The sequence below is a fragment of the Cnephaeus nilssonii genome (genome assembly GCF_951640355.1).
Source record: "Cnephaeus nilssonii genome assembly, chromosome: 18".
Classification (NCBI taxonomy): Eukaryota; Metazoa; Chordata; class Mammalia; order Chiroptera; family Vespertilionidae; genus Cnephaeus; species Cnephaeus nilssonii.
This window is the reverse complement of record NC_137089.1, coordinates 25,243,457-25,261,505: the sequence shown is the minus strand read 5'-3', so window position 1 is coordinate 25,261,505 and position 18,049 is coordinate 25,243,457. Positions and strand designations below refer to the sequence as shown.

General features: G+C 39.6%; 1 protein-coding gene across 4 annotated transcripts in view; it reads left to right on the top strand.

The window, feature by feature from the left end:
• The window catches only part of SAMD12 (sterile alpha motif domain containing 12), a 337,765-nt gene that overhangs the window by 254,207 nt on the left and 65,509 nt on the right, over positions 1-18,049 (top strand). The window contains exon 6 of one of the 4 annotated variants that reach the window (XM_079796046.1): positions 63-1,389. The exons of the other annotated variants lie outside the window; for them this stretch is intronic. Within the exon in view, the coding sequence (XP_079652172.1) occupies positions 63-82 (20 nt within the window). The 3' untranslated portion in view covers positions 83-1,389. Of the gene's footprint in view, positions 1-62; positions 1,390-18,049 lie in introns of those variants that run through there. 4 annotated transcript variants of the gene reach the window in all.

The window sequence follows — 18,049 nt, the reverse complement described above, 5'->3', positions numbered from 1 at the left end:
AATGGTGTATTTCATAACCAATCATAAATTGACTTACATATTTTCTGTTTACCGTTTTATAGATTGTCCTTCCATTGATTAAATGCCTGTCGCTGGCACCACTAAGACGAGCACAAACAGACGTTTCCCTGGCTTATAAGAAGCTAACCATCCCAGTATCAGTCCTTCAGTTATCTTGAGGCATCAGAGTTGACTGTATGTGAACCCATAGCCGCAACACTTCACACTCACGCTTTTACCTTGTCTAAATATCTGATGGCCCTAAAGTTCAGCATCTCGTGTGTAAATGGGGGAATGGGTCTGGATAATCTTACAGCACCTAGAAAACATTCAGCTGGCCTCTCCACCAGGCACCTGTGTGGCCTGGGAGACGCTGTTTAGCCTTTCTGAGTTTCAGACACTGCCTAAATAAAATGAAATCATGCTCTATTTTCCAGGGGTCGGATTGTGTGTGTGTGTGTATATGTGTGTGTGTGTGTGTGTGTGTGTGTGTGTGTGTGTGTGTGTGTGTTTAACAGCATGAAAATTAAAGTCTAGCCTGGCCTTATAACAGTGCAGAATACAAGTATTTGTTCTTGTATTGTTGTTGTTTTTTCTGTGCATCTGTAAATACTGCTTTTGATTCAGAGATTCCAGAATGTGTTTTCTTAGATTGACCCAAATCCCGATTCAGGCATGCTGCGATTTTATAGTCGGCAACATAATTCTGCTTCTAAAGCGTCACCCTGTAGCACTTTTCTTCTTTTATAGACCATATGCAAGGGCAGGGACGGAAAGAGGCCAGTGCATTCACTTTTGCCTTTAAAGCAGGACATGCCTAGGATGCATTGCCTGGTGCCTAACAAGTTGTCACCAAAGAGTCAGCTGCTCCGCGGGGACCTGATCCCGAATTCTGAGGTCACGCTGCTGTGGTTTCAGGCGAGCCAAACCCATGACAGTCTACATGGGTCTTCAGGTTCCTCTAGCCTTTTCCGTCCACGTTAGAAAGACGGCAAAGATCTTTCTGGGAACTAAATGGTAATAGACGATAATACGGAAGCTCCAGGACGTTAGTACATATTTCCTTTCAGAGCCAGGGGCACGTGGCGGTGAAGCCTCTGAAACATCAACCAGACGCTGGAAACGCGCCTGATTTGGTTTCATTAAAAATACCAAAGAATCATTAGACCATGAGGGGAATTCTGTTTTCCATTCCCCAGGGACTGTGATTAGGAAGTGACTTTCCAGTTCATTCTCTTTTTCCACTTCCTGCTTTTCCCCTCCCTTTGAGAAAACTGTTTGCTAAATGATAACAGCAGATGGAATGGAGGTACCCACACCCGGTGGGCTGCGCGGCCGACCCACGGAATGCTGCCGGGTTTTCATTTCCATCCACCAGATCTAAGTTCTCCTGCAGGCCTGGGTGGGAGCTCTCTTTCTCTCTCCGTCTAGACAGCCAAAATGACAGAACTTTGAGATCTTTTCTTTGCATTGTTCATCTTAAAAAAGAGAGAGAGAAAAAGAAATTAGAAAGTAAAGATGTCTGTGTAGCAATAGTTTAATTGTTTGTGCCCTTAACAGATAGACACGGTGAAACACTGTCACAAGTAGGAAGGACGCTCAAGGTTTTCATCGGACCAGGAAGTATACACAATTAACCTGAAATATAAATGTAAGCCAGCATTTTAGTTAAGCTGCTTATTAAAATAATTAGGGCAGTGAAGCGAGGAGCACGTAAGCCAGGGAAATTGTGAGGTTTGATTAAAACGCTCCCTGCATGTATGGGGTTGAATGGGAAGGAATTGTGAAGTCATGGGTTTGTTAAATAAAAACTTCTACACGGAAGGCCAAAAGGTGCCGGGAAAGGGCTGGAGAACATAGATATTTACAGATTTGTAGTAATAGAAACCCTGACCCAGGAGGGATGTTTGTAAAACCATTTCTAAACTGGCCACTGCCAAGTTCCCCTGTAAAATGTGCTTTTTCCCATGAGTTCTACTTCTTGAGAGATTCTCTTTACAAGGTGCACTTATGAAGTAGTACTTAAATTGATTTCCCACTGAGTAAAAACAGGATCCTCCAATTAGAGTATTGGATTAGCACAAAATAACCAGGGTGACCTCTTTCAGGGAATATAATTGAAAGCAAAACTCCTGCGTGGAGGCCCACTGCCACCTTTGAGGGTGACTGGTTGGGAACCACTGTTTACTCCAACCCCTTTATTGTAGGGCGGGTTTAATGACTCGGTTTAGTACACAGTGAAATCTACAATACAGGTCTCTCCTTTCTAGCGTAGGGCTCTCTTTGCTAAACCACACTGCCACTTTCTAAAGGGGTGAGGCTGAGCAGTTTTGAGTGCTATTAATTCCAAGATTTTGGAAGTACAACCACATTTGAAAGATGGTAGAGATAGTACTTTTATGACCCATTTTCTTCTCCGGCTTTCTCCTTAAACTTTCTTAACATCAAATTGGTCATTTTTCAATTTGTCTCGTGTGTCCTGTTTTTATATAAGGGCCCTAATCTCTCCTTAGCTGATCCATTGTAAGAGCTCGTAAGTCGTGGAATCTTTCTTATTTGAGCTCTTGAGTGTGAAAAGTGCCACCCCGAAACCGTATCCGTTTGATGATGTAAACAGATAAGACCTAGAAAAGCTCCAAAGACTCCTCTCTCAAATAAATAATTGTGCTGAGATTGCTTCTCTCTGATTAGGGCTACATTTGGAATCTAACTCTTAACTCCCGGTATCTCAATGCAAGCTGGCCAGTGACTCAGATGTGCTGTTAAGGACTTAACGGGTGTTTGAAAATGATTTGAGTCTATACTAAGTATGCTTAGGGCTACGGCCTTTCAGCACTTTAGGCAGACTGGAGTTGGCATCGGAAAAGTGATAGCATTAAAAAAATCAGTGCGACCAAGAATTAGAATCGGTGACAGCCACTTAGGAAGTGTCATGCACCCCTCAGTGAGGTTAGCTCTATTGTAAGCGAAGAAGCCATAGTGAATGACCATTCCATTACATCTAGCAACATTGTCTTTTTCGACCATCTGAGCATGCAGTGAATGCATGGAAGGTTTACGGTTGCTTATCAGAGATCTCTGAAAAGTGTGGGCTCGCCGAATGGCACTCAAGCTCCTCGGATCATTCAAATTATATTTGGGGCACAGGACGTGTAACTGCCTGCCATTCTGAGCTCCTGGCTGCCCGGCAGCCCCTCTCCTGAGGTTGCTTTGGGAGGATGTTTGCGAGATCTAGCAGGTGTCTCTCAGCCCATCAATTAGGAGAAGAGCAGAGACAGATGTGATATATCAGATGGCCCTAAGATGGATGGCTCTGGAAAAATCTCATATTGGCAAGAGTGATTCGAGTTGCCAGGAATCTACAGTCTGCCACGTGACATCCCCAAAAGTCTGACAGGGTTTGACTGGTTTACTCTGCTAAACGAAACTGCTGAGATGACTGTGGCGAGGTGATTAATAAACTGCATAAATCTTAACTAGGGGAAGAAAGAAGATGAATTGATGCACGCACATATTGGAAATGTAATGAAACCAAATTAAAGTGACCTGGGGTTGCTAACACATTACAGAGAAACAATACCCTGTTTTGTGTTCCTCACTGGTCTTTTTTCTGTTGGTCTCATTTCAGAAAATGACCAGGAAGACATGTTTGGTTTTATTTTATTTTTTTATTTCTCTAGCATAAGAGGCCTGAACTGGCAACAGAGCAGGAAAGTGATCATGACATAGTGCATGAGTGCCCCTGCTATCTTTTATTATTTATTTCCCATGTTAATGGAGCTAAAAAAAAAAAAAAGATTGGTTCAGCTTCCCTCAAAGCAGCTAGTGAATGCTGTTAGTAATCATATATGAGGTTTTGCTGGTTTTCAAAGTAATTAGAACCCCAGAGCAAGTAAACACTATATGGGCTCTCATCTTTGAAGCTATTTTTTTCAAACTAAATAGCTCTGCTCTGCTATAATTACATACTAGTCATTATGAAATTAAAAATCATTTTAAGTAAATGGGTGCTTTTTTAAGAAGCATTTGTTTCTTGCTAATTATTATGAACTAATTGTAGTTTATGATGGTCTTCAAGAAATCAGAAAGCACTGCCTTAGAGCCATACTCCCCAGCGGCTGCAAGTTTCCATTCCAGAAGGAGGGGAAAAATGATGGGAAGGAGGATTCAACACAGCCAACGTCTGAATTTTCAGGACTTTGAAAAGCTCAGCTGGATGAAGGTCATCACAGGCGGCTGTGCGGGGTGATGGCGTCAAACAGCTGTGTTGCCCCATGGACCCGAATCTCATTCCAGCAGCACTGGAAGCTCACTGTGACCTGCGGTGTGTTAGTTAATGTCTCCAAGCCTCAATTTTTGCATTTGCAAAACGGGGACAATAATGCCTACCTTACAGCATTGTCTGGGGGATTAAAGACAATGTTTATAAAAATTTTAGCACAGAAGCTGGCATCATAGTTATTAGTATTGTTGCATATCATCATTCCCATTGTCATTTTTGTGATAGAAGCATCTACAGCTTCTCAGAGGCCCAAGCTTGGTCTTCAGAACAGTCAGTCCATGGTGTCTTGTGACAATGTCGTTTTCGGTGGTAGGCTTGTGTTTACCAAGAACACGGGATCAAAGTGAAAGAGTCCAGAAAAGCAGAAGTTTTCTTTGTTATTTTCCAAAGCCAGGTTAAGTGTGGGTAGAAAGTGTGACTGGACAGACCATATAGTTACTAGGGGCTTTCCCATGAACCAGCAACGTCTTGAAAGCCCACCCATTCATAATTTCATGCAAGTCCACCCTTTGCCAATTTCTCCCTAGGAAAAGAAGGAAAACAAACTAGAGATAAACAACAATAACAGAAAACCTGACATCAAACAATAAGAAAAACCCCTACAAGCATGCCTCTCCAGTGACCCCCTTCCCCCTAGTCCTCTCTTCCTTTATTCTTGATTACAAATTAATATAATGAGTCATACAGGTTACTAAAAACTGGGTGTCCAGTGCTTCTGTCAGGAGGCAGAGATAATGAATGTCACATTCAGGTTTTCCCTCTAACTCCCAGACTATCCCAACTATTTTCATTAATAACCTGCTTCCTTTTCTTGTCCTTAGCTCTTGGTGCTGACTTCTCGTTTTTCATTTTGTTGTTGATTTAGAGAACATTCTTCCTGAGTTTCTTGGTTTCAGGTACTAAGTTTGTTGATAGCTTCTTATATTCCAGGCATAGGATGCTCTGCATATGATATCTTAATTAATCCTTAAAATAATTCATTACACAGCTGAGAAAAAATTGTAGCATCGTACAGATAGTAAGTGCTAGAGCAAGGGCTTGCGTGAGCTCTTTCAGATACATTAGACCAGACTATCTTTCTAGCTATGTTCAACGTGCTAGGTACAGACTGGTGAGTTCAGATGGAATACCCACCCGAGAAACTAAGTTTTGCTTCTAAATGTAAATGCTATGGTAGGTACTTAGATGGTGGATCCCTAAACCGACTTCTCCATACCTCCCTTACCATTCTCACAGGTCCACCCAGTTCTTTCAGTGCATAGGTGTTAATCAAGAGCTGCAAATCCAGCTGATTCTTAGGGATCGATCCCTCCTCCTTAGATCCATCCTGTTCATCTCACAGCTTCCTGGTCCCACCAGCCTAGCTTCCCAGTTCAAAAGAACAGGAGAACCCTGCCAGCTATGACACATTGCCTTAGGGGTAACGGGAGAAAATGTTTTCCTCTTCTTAGAGGAAGGGCGTGGTCATGTTAGACTTTATTATGTTTCTTAAAGATGCCGGGAAGAAAACAAAGGTTGAATGGGTTTCGGAAGGAAGGAAGAGGGATTGATGAGAAACAGGAAACAAACCACATTCAGAAATGAACAGGCCCCCAAACGACAAGAAAATCCACAGCATCTCAGAAAGAGAAGTCCAACACAGCTTTCTAACATAGGCTTAACCCCAGCCACCAAATTCCGGCACCACAGTGATACAACCAGCCATGTCCTGTCTTTCTCCAAGTATCCAACAAGGGTTTTCTCAGGATCAGCTACCAATTATTGTCCATGCACCCTGTGCCAGATACCAGACCATCTCCGCAATAATTCTGTGACATTAGTAAATTCTCATTTCCAGCTAATTGACAAGAAAGCCAAGGCTGAACAAATTAAAGAAATTGCCTACTGTCACAGAGAAACAGGCTGATCTGGTATTGAAACTAAGCCCTGTTGTCTCCAAAGCCTGTGTCATTTCCACTATGCCACATCCTCGGTAGCGGGATAGGTTTTCAAGTGTGCCATTCAAATTAGTAGGTCCCCTTTGGAGGGATGGTGATGGAACAGGGAAACAGTTTATAGGGAATTCTGTTGATGCCACAGTGACCTAAGAAAATATAATGAGATACTTATTTTTTAATGCCTACATTCATCATTGTTTATTAAATACAACAAACCTTCAAGCTGCTAGATGGATTGTTGGGCTTTTTCTGCTTGCCCACTCCTTAAAAAAAAAAAAAAAATCCCTGTATCCTCCCCAGGTTGCAAGATTGCTATATCATGGGGCTAGCAGATATCTGATGGAAAGTTGATGCAACACTCATGAGTGCCCATTGTGCAGTTTGGGCAAATTGGATTTACAAACCTTTCAGACTTGGGAGATCCAGTCCTGAAGTACATTCCTACAACTAATATTCCAAGCTCTTTCTTTGACCTTCCTAAACAAACATAGCTAAGAGCAGAGAAATTGAGTCAGAAATCAGAAGGCACCTGCCTGAATATAATAGGGTATGGCGCCCATCCACGCACTTCTGCACCCACATGGGAATTAGGAGGAACTTTGGACAGGTCATTTTCCCACCTGCAATCATGTCATTTTCAGCAACAGATGAATTGTTATCCAGTACTTCTCCAAGATTCTCCAAAGCCTATTTTCTAGAAAATAATGGTGCTGAGTATATATGTGTCCCCTCTGGCAATTTCAGGAGAATTTAATGAATTTTACACCATCATTTCCCTGAGATAGAAAAGGTAAGAGGGACCATTTCACATTCTTTAGGGATAAAGATCAGGCAACCAGAATAACTCCGCAATCTAATTGTGCAGATGTTCAAAACAGGATATGCTGATTCTTGTCCAGTTCAGTGTGAAAATGTATAGGATGCTATTGCTTGAAGGGAAGATACGAGGTCATCCTAGCCAGTTCTGCCTCGAGCCAGGTACACACCCCAACAGTAAAAGACAGAGATCGGCTTATTCTTTCATCTGTTTTCAAGAAGTGCAAGAAACCTGGAGCTTCTTTCATTTTCTCATCCAGGGGAGCAAAAGGTAACCATCAGCATTGCCCATAATGAATCCAAAGGACTGTATTTGGGAAGGCTTTCTTTAATGAGCTTGGTGGAGGGATGATTTGGCAGTATTTTAAAGTCACCTTTAGTTTACCCATTTTATTGGCACAAAAAGTATGACTCAGTCATCTTTGTTCTTTGAAAATGAGCTCACACACCTTCCAGAATATGATACATTTCACTTTTGGGTGCCAGCAGGCATCCACAGACCAGAAACCATTGGTTAGAACTTAAGAACGGAAATATACCGTAATAGGGGAAGTTTCTGAACGAAATGGATAGATAATGAACCCTACTCTCTGACCCCTTTTCCATTCATATTCATATTCATATTCATATTCCATATTCATTTCCTCTGTCCACACATCTGCTCTTTGGTGTCTGTTCCTCTGTTTTCCTCCATCTCTCCCAGTTCTAGCTGTTTGGACAAGACCCAGTGGCAACCCTTCCTCTTTAGAGAAGGTCATCACTGGAGTTGAAGATGTACCTGCCTCCCTTACCAAGAATTTAGTGCTTGGTCAATTTTACTCTTGTCTTTTCCTTTGTCTCACAAATCAGTTCAGGTATGGTCCATGGGCTGCATCTCACATGCTATTTCGGGTTGGGTATGGCTGGTCAGAGGACAATCACAAGGCCTCTTACAGAGTCTATGAGAAGGATGCTGTGATGGATTAGCAGCCTCTTCCATGAATTTAGCAGCAAGAAATAGACCATTTGGGCTATGTATTCACTGTTCAAAACTACCCCTTAAGTACCTAGAGAATAAGAATCTCTCACTTAGGATTTTATATCCCTTGCATGCCTGGGGTGGTTGTGACCTCCTAGCAAGAGCTCAAACCATATTTGTTGATTGATGTCCCAAAAGGTGCCATTAACACATCAGGAGGAAGATCTAAAGGTGTCTGGAAAGCAGTATCTTGTTTTTACCCAGAGACAACATTCTCTCAAGGTGAAGTGCCAGAGAATGAGTGCTGTGTGCTTTTCTCCATGAGCCCCCACCAGACATCAAGATAAAGTGAAATTCCACACGCAACCACACTCAGAACTAGGTTTTATTTGTGATGTAGTTAGGCTCATTGAATTTTTTTTCTTTTTTTTTTTTTAATTTTGAATTTTTATTGTTTGTGTATTTTATCCATGAGAGCAGTTGTCCAGCTCCTACCTGATGCTTAATTTAGGCTTAAATGATATGCTTAAAGGGGAAAAAAGAAAAAGAAAATATATATATATAGATATATATATATGGCTAGTATAAAAATAAAAATAAAATGTTACAGGGAACCACAGCTAATGAAAACAGTCTGCATGCTAAAAATAGTCGTATTTGCTTTGAAAACTTGCACCTCGTTCCTGAATTTCCAGTCTGGATGGTGTTGACTGAAGCATCCAAATGCCAATTCCTGTCCACTTTCAGCAAATTCCAATAATGTTTGAAATGTATTCTTTCAAATATTCTTCTTCTTTATGTCGTAAAGAATAAAAAGCTCCCCCATAGTTACAGCCAGGATTCATTTGAAGTTCAGCTTCAAATTTCTGCAAGCTTAGAGTAACATACTGTATGTTTGAAAAGCAAGAGAAATGAATGGCAGGAGACGGACAGGTTGGGTTTACACAGAAGTTTTTTGGACCATGGAAGGAAAAGGCAGCTGCTGGAGCCCAGCTTTCCACCTGCTCAGCAGGCAACCTTCACGCTGGCCTATAGAGGAGAGATCCAAAGAAGAAAGTCTTTACCTTTCTTGGACCTCATGTGCTGAGGAAGATGGGAAGAACAAGAGAGAAGCCCGGAGTTCAAGCCCTCCCAGATGTTGACCTTGAGATGTAAGGTAGCCACTCCAGGCCTTGATTTCTTCTCTGGAAAAAAGGAAATAATCATTTTTACTTATACCGTATGGTCACAAAGAAGTGAAAGGACCCAATAAACTGTAGCCAAGACAAATTAGGCTATTACCATCTACTGTCACTCAGCTCCAATGGCCCACTCCTTTCTCCAAATAACTTGCGTGAAAACTGACATCATGAATGGCTTTCTTCAGTTGTATTGACCTCACTTCTGCCAAATGCTCCTGAAGGATACAACTCCTGTGTGTAACAGTGGCTTTCTCTACCTAGATGGTGGGAGAGGAGACACACAGTTGACCCTGAACAACAGGGGTTTGAGCCTCAGGGCTCCATTTTATACACAAATGTTTTCAATAAATATTGTAAATGTATTTTTTATTATCTTAATATTTTCTGTAGCTTTATTGTAAGAATATATCATAATGCAACATACAAAGTATGTGTTAATTGACTGTTCAGGTTATCGGTAAAGCTTTTGATCAACAATAAGCTATTAGTAGTTAAGTTTTGGGGGAGTCAAGAGTTATATGCAGATTTTTGACTGTGTGAAGTGGTTCAGTGCCCTAAACCCCTACATTGTTCAAGGGTAAACTGTAGTTTGAAATGACCCCCTGGTGGGGACCATAGCCTGTAATGTAGAAAAATAGATGATGAGCAAATTTTAGGGAGGATAGAGGAGAAGAAAGTGGTTTAGAAATTTGGGAAGCCTTCTTAACCATTCATAACATCATACTCAGTAGAGAGTCTGTAGTGAAGGTCACCATGGCTGACGCTGCTCACACTCAGCAGTTTAGCAGCTTGTCTCAGGCCTGGTTCAGAACCCCTACCCACCCAACTCAGGTTTCTAAGCGACTTCCAGGTGAGTGACATCATTTGTAGAGACAACTGGCGTGTAGATGATATATCCTCTTTTCTTTCTGGTTTAGAGATTGTCACTTTATGCCAAATGTCAGCAATCTATTCCTAAAAAGGCCTAGTATCTAATTAGAAGATCTGCACTCACTCACCTAGCATTATTGCCTACCTGTCACAAACTGGGCTCTGTGCTAGGAATTGATAATAAAATGGTGAGCAAGATAGAAAGAGTCCTGCCTTGGAGCTTTTGCATTCCTGGGCCTCCAGCCACTGCACACGGGAACACCCTTGAAGGGAGGGGACCTCCTCTCTAGATGTGTGTCATGCTACATTTTAAATGAGCACTAGATTCCGAGTCTTTGTGGAATCTGTTCTTTCTCTTACTAACTCACCATGTGATCCTTCTTGACCTCTGTTTCCTCATCTGATAAACAGAGGCCAAAATGAGTTCTTTTAGGACCCTTTCAATTCTAGAATAACCTAATCCCTTGACCTTAGAAAAATCAGTGCCTCAGTTTCCATATTTGTTCAAGAGAAATCACGGTATTTGCTCTACTACCACCATTAACTGTTTCTGAAATTGAATTTAGATCACAGGTGAATGAGTTTTAACAATACAAGGTATCCGTGGAGACACAAGGTACTGCTAAGACTATGATGAGGATGTGCCCATTAACATAGGCCAGAGGAGGGTGGCCTTGATGTTTCTGCGTGGGGACCCTGAATGTACACCACTGCCACTTCAACTAAAAGAATGGAGATCCCTGCCCCTGTGCAGTGTCTAAGATAGCCTGAAGTTACTAAGAACTGTATTTCTAGAGAACCTTCCCCTCCCTGCAAAAGTGCTTGGGGCACAGTACATATATGGTACTATAGCTAAGATGCCTCAGGTGCCTAATGAGAAAATAACCTCTTGTCCCCATTTCTGTTTGTTTCCTAGAAGCTAGGATCCAACTAGCTTCTTCTCATTTCTGAAGAATGCCTGAGCCCTTTCTTTCCCTTTGCTGGTGCTTGGGGCTTGCTTTAGGAAGCAGAGCTAGTTTTTTATTTCTCCTAAGCTTGATAGTTCAGTGTCATAGCCCCCTCCAGGTCATTAAATACGATCAGCAGCATCCCGGCCACCTTTGCCACATTCCTGTCGAGGGCTATAACTCACCCAGGAGGTATCAATGACGACAATTTTGTCCTTGATTCTATCTGGAACTCAAGTTTATCCTTGCTCTTAGAGCAGAGAGTGGGCGATGCGGCTGATTGGAGATAAGCTCAATGTGTTTTGAGTGATTGTGCTGCTCTGTGAGTTGCTTGGCTACAAGATGGCACCAGGGGGAGGTTTTGCTTTGGTTGTAACACCATAACAACTGGACTCAGAAGTATATTTTGACTAAGAATGAAGACATTGTGCTATCATTTATACAGGGACTTGCTTTCGGAATTCCTTGCTCAGCTAAAGAAAATGTTATGTCTATTGATTTTGTGGTTTATGTGGGTACTTGCAACAGAGCAAAACCTGCAAGCATTTATTGTTCTCCACCCCCACCCCCCACTCCCTTCATCGCCCCAGTCCCATGTACAGGTGGAGAGAAAGGGCTAGGGTCAACTCTGAGTCTCAGGAGCATCCTTCAGAAGGGAAATATTTGCAGGCGAGAAACTTGCCAAGGCAAGTCGCATGTGTCTGTGTGTTTGAGTGTGTTGTAGTCTGTGCTCATGTTGTCTTAAACACTCATCACTTTGGTAAAACTCAATCCCACGGGCCAAACAGCCCCAAAAAGAAACAAATCTCAGTCTCACAGGAAACAGGATTTGTGCTGCATGGGAATCAAGAAATGCATCAAATACTCATGTCCAGATCTCAATGTTAAAATCAACTTTCTACTTCTTCCCTCTGACATACAGAGAGCACTGACAGTGCGACCCACAATGTCAAAGCAAGGAAATGGTGGGAGAATTAGTTGTTTTGGTTCTGTATCTGACAGCTACAGTCTTTGCCACAGTTCAAAACATAATTCAAATGTGGACCAGAAATGGGTGATTCAAACCAAGTTTAAAGAGACACGGTGTTTGCATCACTTCTCTTGTAACCATTTCCTATGAATGTTCATCACAAACATTAATGGGAAGATGGTAATGTATGGTTATTCCCTAATATTAAAATATACAAGGGCACACCCTAGTTTCATGTAGATATCCATTCCAGTTAAAAGGATTGGAAGGTGTTAGGGTATATTTTTCTTTTCGTGTGTATTCAATCAGTAATAAAAGACTTTTGGTCTGATCAGTGGAAGGTCTTAAAAATAATAAAACTAACACCAGCTGATTGCAATTTATATTTTGGAAAAACGTTATGTTTTTCATTCCAAAAGGAAAAAAATTGCCAGGGGTGAGCACTGTTGAGCTTTTTGATCACTTAGAATTTGTCTTCATTTTTGCATCAGAGGCTAAAGCAGCTCCAGACCCAGATGTGCACTTGATTTTTGTTCAATTTCAACTCTTAGGGGAAAATTACACAGAATTGCGTAATTTTTCCCCTAAATTCCCAGATTATGTAAACACACCCATTTCATTTTCACAACAGAGCTAGAGACACCCACTGGGAGAGCATGCTAATACTTTGTTTTTTTTTTCTAAAGTGTATTTTGGGGCCAACTTTGCACAAAGAAGGATTTAGCACAGCCTTTAGTAACCTGGGGTATGGCAAGATCTTCTGCGCCATGTTACATATACACATGGCTACATGTAATGGAAACAATGCACCCTACTTCCCTTCCCTTCCCTTTATACTGCCACGTGGGTCCCTTTGATCATGTATGAAGCCTCGGAAGAGAAAACCTGCTTGACTTGGTTTTACATTTGTGATCACTAACCTCCAAATTATAGTGATCCAAACTCTAACCCCTTCCCATTTAGCTCCAGAGTGAGCTGTCTTTGGGTATGTTGCTTCCAACCTGGTTTTAAGTAGAAATGGTTATGTTCCAATGGTGAGGCAGCCAGTGACCAATAAAAGCGGGCCCGTGTGCCCTCTGTGTGGTTTGTTCTCTAAGCTGCCCAGATACTGGAGCTCTCCTAGACCCACCTTAGACATTCAAGTTCAGCTAAGGAAAGGGAGACATGTGGGAAGACACAGAGAGCCTTTTCCGAGCCTGTTGCCTGTGTAAAGTCCACAGTGATAAAGCACAGAGATAAAATAAGATTGGCTTATCTATGGCACTCTTGGGTCATCCATTAGACCTGGCAAGGTGGCCTCTAATAATAGCTTAGGCTTAGCCTGCAGGGCCACATATGCTCTTGCATAAACAGATGCATGATTTTATGACATTTAGCATGGGAACTGACATCAGGAGATTTTTTTTGGAAGGCTTAATTACTCTCAGAGGTTTATAGGGTGTTAAATATGAGATATTTGGTCAAAAGTAAAAATGGCAATTAAATACAAAAATTGCTTGACACTAGGACCCAAACAAAGGTTTGCTTTGAAAGCATTTGTTTATGTTTTCCCACAATCTGGACTCTTTCTGGAGTCGATAAATAGCATGTTTGCCAACAGAATGAGTGCTAGCAATTAGCAGAGTTCTAACCAATGCTGGGTAAATAGCTGCATTGTTTGCTATGAAAATTACCAGTGAAAGCCTAACTGGGATTGTTCCTACCAGCTCTGAAAAGAATCCCTCAGAGCTCTCTGCTTAAGGCAAGGCAGCATGATTTTGGGATAAAGGGCATGGGGCTCTGGAATTAGACAGGCAAGAGTTTGAATCACAATTCAGTAATTTAAAAATCTTAAAATGTGGTCTCAGACACCTCATCTATAAATGAGGGTAGTAATAACTATCCTATGAAGTCATTATAGGATTAAATAAAGTAAGTATATGAAAATAATATACATAGTGGAAGTAAACCATTTTATTAGGGTTAATTCTTTCATTTTCTTGATCCCTAAATATCATCTGAGAGCAGAATTCTGCAAATTTTGCAGGAGACATACAAATCAAATATATTACTTTTCCTTTGTCCCAGACTTGCGTAAACCTGTCAAAACTACATTAGGAAGTTATTGCATCAGAACCAAAGCCTGGTCTTCTAGCAAGATGAATGGCTAGATGTTCAGTTTGCACTTAAACATGCTAGATGGCAAATAGGTGATAGATAGATAGATAGATAGATAGATAGATAGATAGATAGATAGATGATAGAACAAAGTAAAAAAAAAACACAAAACATCCAACCTGGTAGGGATGGCTCAGCGTGTTGACCCAGCATGCAAGAGGTCACTGGTTTGATTCCTGATCAGGGCACATGCCCAGGTTGCAGGCTCAATCCCCAATATGGGACGTGCAGGAGGCAACTGATCAATGATGTACCTGCCTCATTGATGTTTCTATCTCTCTATCCCTCTCCCTTCCTTTCTATCTAAAAACAATAAAATATTGCCCTAGCCGGTTTTGCTCAGTGGATAGAGCATCTGCCTGCTGACCAAAGAGTCTTGGGTTCGATTCCAGTCAGGGGCACTTATGTTGGTTGCAGGCTCCTCCCCAGCCTGGGCTCTGGCCAGGGCTCATGCAGGAGGCAACCAATCCATTTGTTTCTCTCACATCAATGTTTCTCTCTGTCTTTCCCTTTCCCTTCCACTCTCCCTAAAAATCAATGGAAAAATATCCTCGGGTGTGGATTAACATAATTAATTAATTAAAAATATTGTTTTAAAAGGCATCCAGAAAAGCTTTACTTCACAGAGATAAGCAAATCCTCGAGCTGGCATTTTGTGGTTTAGGTTTTAGAGCTATGCATTGTGGGAGAGAGATGGGCAGGAGTGGAAGCCTGGACCTTGAGCAGCATGGGAGACTGAAGCAGGTATCCTTACAGGAATCCAAAAAGCAAGAGCCCAAAGAGTGACATTCTTAGTTGAATTTTTTTGGGGGGAGAGGGGAATACCACACCACATAAGACTTGTTTCTCCTGGCTCCAAGTGATGGGAGGTATATATATATATCTATAATTTCTAAGCTTTTAGAGGAAAAACGAACTGCACACAGAGAGAAAATTTCCCCACACAAAAAATCCTCAAGAAGTCAAGAAAGAAAAGTAGTAATAGAAGAAATACAAGAAAAGAGGCAGAGATACCACAAAATAAACTTGTAGAAATGAATCCAGATATCTCGGTAATCAATATCAATGCAATTTATTACTCTTCCCTATTAAAAGGCAGATATTGTCAAACTAGATTAAAACACACACACTATCAGACAAAATCCAACTGTATATGTGTTTATAAGAGACACACAATAATTGAAAGTAACAATTAGGGGAAAAAAGATATTCTAGGCAAACATGAACCTAAAGAAAGCCTTCATTAATATAATAACATCAAATAAAAATAGAATTAAAGACAAAAATAATATGCCAGAAATAAAGCAGTATGTGGAATTTCTTAAGAGTTAATATTCCTCGGGAAATTGTAATGTTGAGTTTATACTAGTATATAATGAACAGTATAGCTTCAGATATGAAAAACAAATTAACAGAATTACAATGAGAAATATACAAATTCACATCAGAGCAGGAAATTTTTACTTATGATTTTTAGTAAAATATGGAAAACTATAATAACACAATGAATAAGCTTGACCTCAAGGACATATGTAGAATACTGTTCCAACAATTAGAGAGTTAGAAATTCCTTTTGAAGGAGACACGGAAAATTTATTAAGATTAATCATATTCTAGAGTATAAAGCAAGTCTCAACAAATGTTAAAGAATGCATTTTATTATACAGAATATAAATAAATCAGTTTTAAAAAGATAAATCCATGCATATGGAAATTTAAAAATCTACTTTTAAATAACCTAAGGGTCAAAGAATAAATAATAATGGAAACCATGGAAATTAAATGATAATATAAGTACTACTTAGCAAAATATGTGAGATGAAGCTAAAGTAGTTCTTAAAGAGAAATTTATAGACTTGAATGTCTATATTAGAAAAAAATGTAGTGCGTTAATCATTAACTGAAAAATTTGGGAAAAGAGCCGCAAAGTAAACCCAGATATAATGGAAAAAATTAAGATTAAAAAATGCTAATAAAATAGAAAACCAAAATAGAGAGAGGTTCACCAACATCAAAAGTTCATTCTTTGAAAAGAATAATGAATTAACAAGATTGATGACAAAAAAAATGAAATTGTAAAGATAAATATACAACTTCTAAATGCACAAGAAGTTAATTGATAATAAGGTAAAATTATAAATTACTTTATGTAGCTAAATTTTAAAATGTGGGTAAAATGAACATTCTATAAATACATATAAGTTATCAAACTAATTTTAGAAAAGAAATAGAAAAGATGATTTTATAACCATGAAAAAAAATATGGTCCTATAACCATGAAGAAAATGAAATCAGTAACTTAACATTATTTCTACTGGAAAACACTAGACCAGAAGATTATGAATGTGAGTTACACCAAATATTCAATTCCAATATACACAAACTCTTTTAGACAATGAAAAAAAAGAGGGAATAGTCCCAATTTTTTCTACAAGCCCAATATTACCCTTGGATCTAAAACTTGATGCACAGTATAAGGAAATAAAATCACACACCATTCAAATATCTAAAACATTAACAAGTAAAAAGAACATTTGCAAACCAAATTAAGCAATGGGTTTTTAAATGGTGGATCATAAATTTCTGTTTATCCCTAGAAGCATTATTAGGAAATTATTTAATGTAATTTCTCATATCAACTGATTAGAAAGGGAACATGTATGTCATCTTAATACATATCAAAAAATCATTCAATAAAATTCTACAACCATTCATGATAAAAATTCTTAGCAAACTCTCAATAGAATGGAACTTTCTTAACCTGATAAATGATAAACATCACATTCAATGGTGAAATATTTTTTAAAGCCCCTTGAAAATCAGGAATAATATGAGGATGCTAGCTCACCACTTCCATTCAACATAATTTGGGAACTTCTTGAGAAACGTAAATAACTTGTATCCTGAGAAACATGAACCAGAATATTCATAGCAGCTTTTATTTCAATAGCAGAAAACTGGAAATTAACCAATTATCCTTTGATGTAGACTGGATAAATGAATTGTAGCATCTTAATATATTGGCCTCTTATACAGCAGGAAAACAAATGGGCCTTTTCTCTGTGTGCCCACATGGATGAATAATGTTAAGCAAAAAGCTAACCACAGAAGAACAAATACAGAGTATCGGTCCATTTATATGAAGTTTACATACAGTTCATAAGAGGAAATGTTTAATTTATATTTACAATACACATATATATGTAAACTGTAAAGAAAAATAAGGAAATGATTTAACACAAAATTCAGAATTTTGGTACTGAGGGAGCATGGAGGATGAGCACAAGGATGGGCTTGTATAAGATTTTCAAAGCTGTTAATAGATGTATAATTATCATTATTAGTTAGATGCTACATTTTGTGTTGTCTATATGATACTTCGTAATGTATAAAACAAAAAAAAAATTGTTACGACTGTGGGTGGAATAAACATTCTTCCATAATATATTGTCCTTTCTCCCATCAAAAGCATCCATTTAAAAAAAACTGCAAATGTCATTGTGCAAGAAACCTCACAGAATAATTATCTTACTGGTGGGATTTTTTTGCTACTCGGTCTCTGGCCAAAATATTTTATTTTCCTTCACATTCTTCTAAAACTACCCTTTCTCTCATAACAATAGGTTTGTGTCACGCCCCACTCATAACTAACTACATACTCACTTGGTTATTTGCTGATTCCTTAACTTCCCTCAGGTACTTCCTCATCTGCAAGGCAGAAAATATAATACCTGCCCCATACCATGGGGGTAAGGATTAAATGAGATGTTATCAGCCTGGAATTTAGGAAGGACTAAGTAAATGTTAACTATCATTGATTGTTGTTAAGAAACGAAATAGCTTACACAGAGTTCCAGGAAAATGTTGAGCACAAAGTAGACATTAAACACATCACAACTACTCTTCGTATCATCGTTCCCGGCCTTATTTA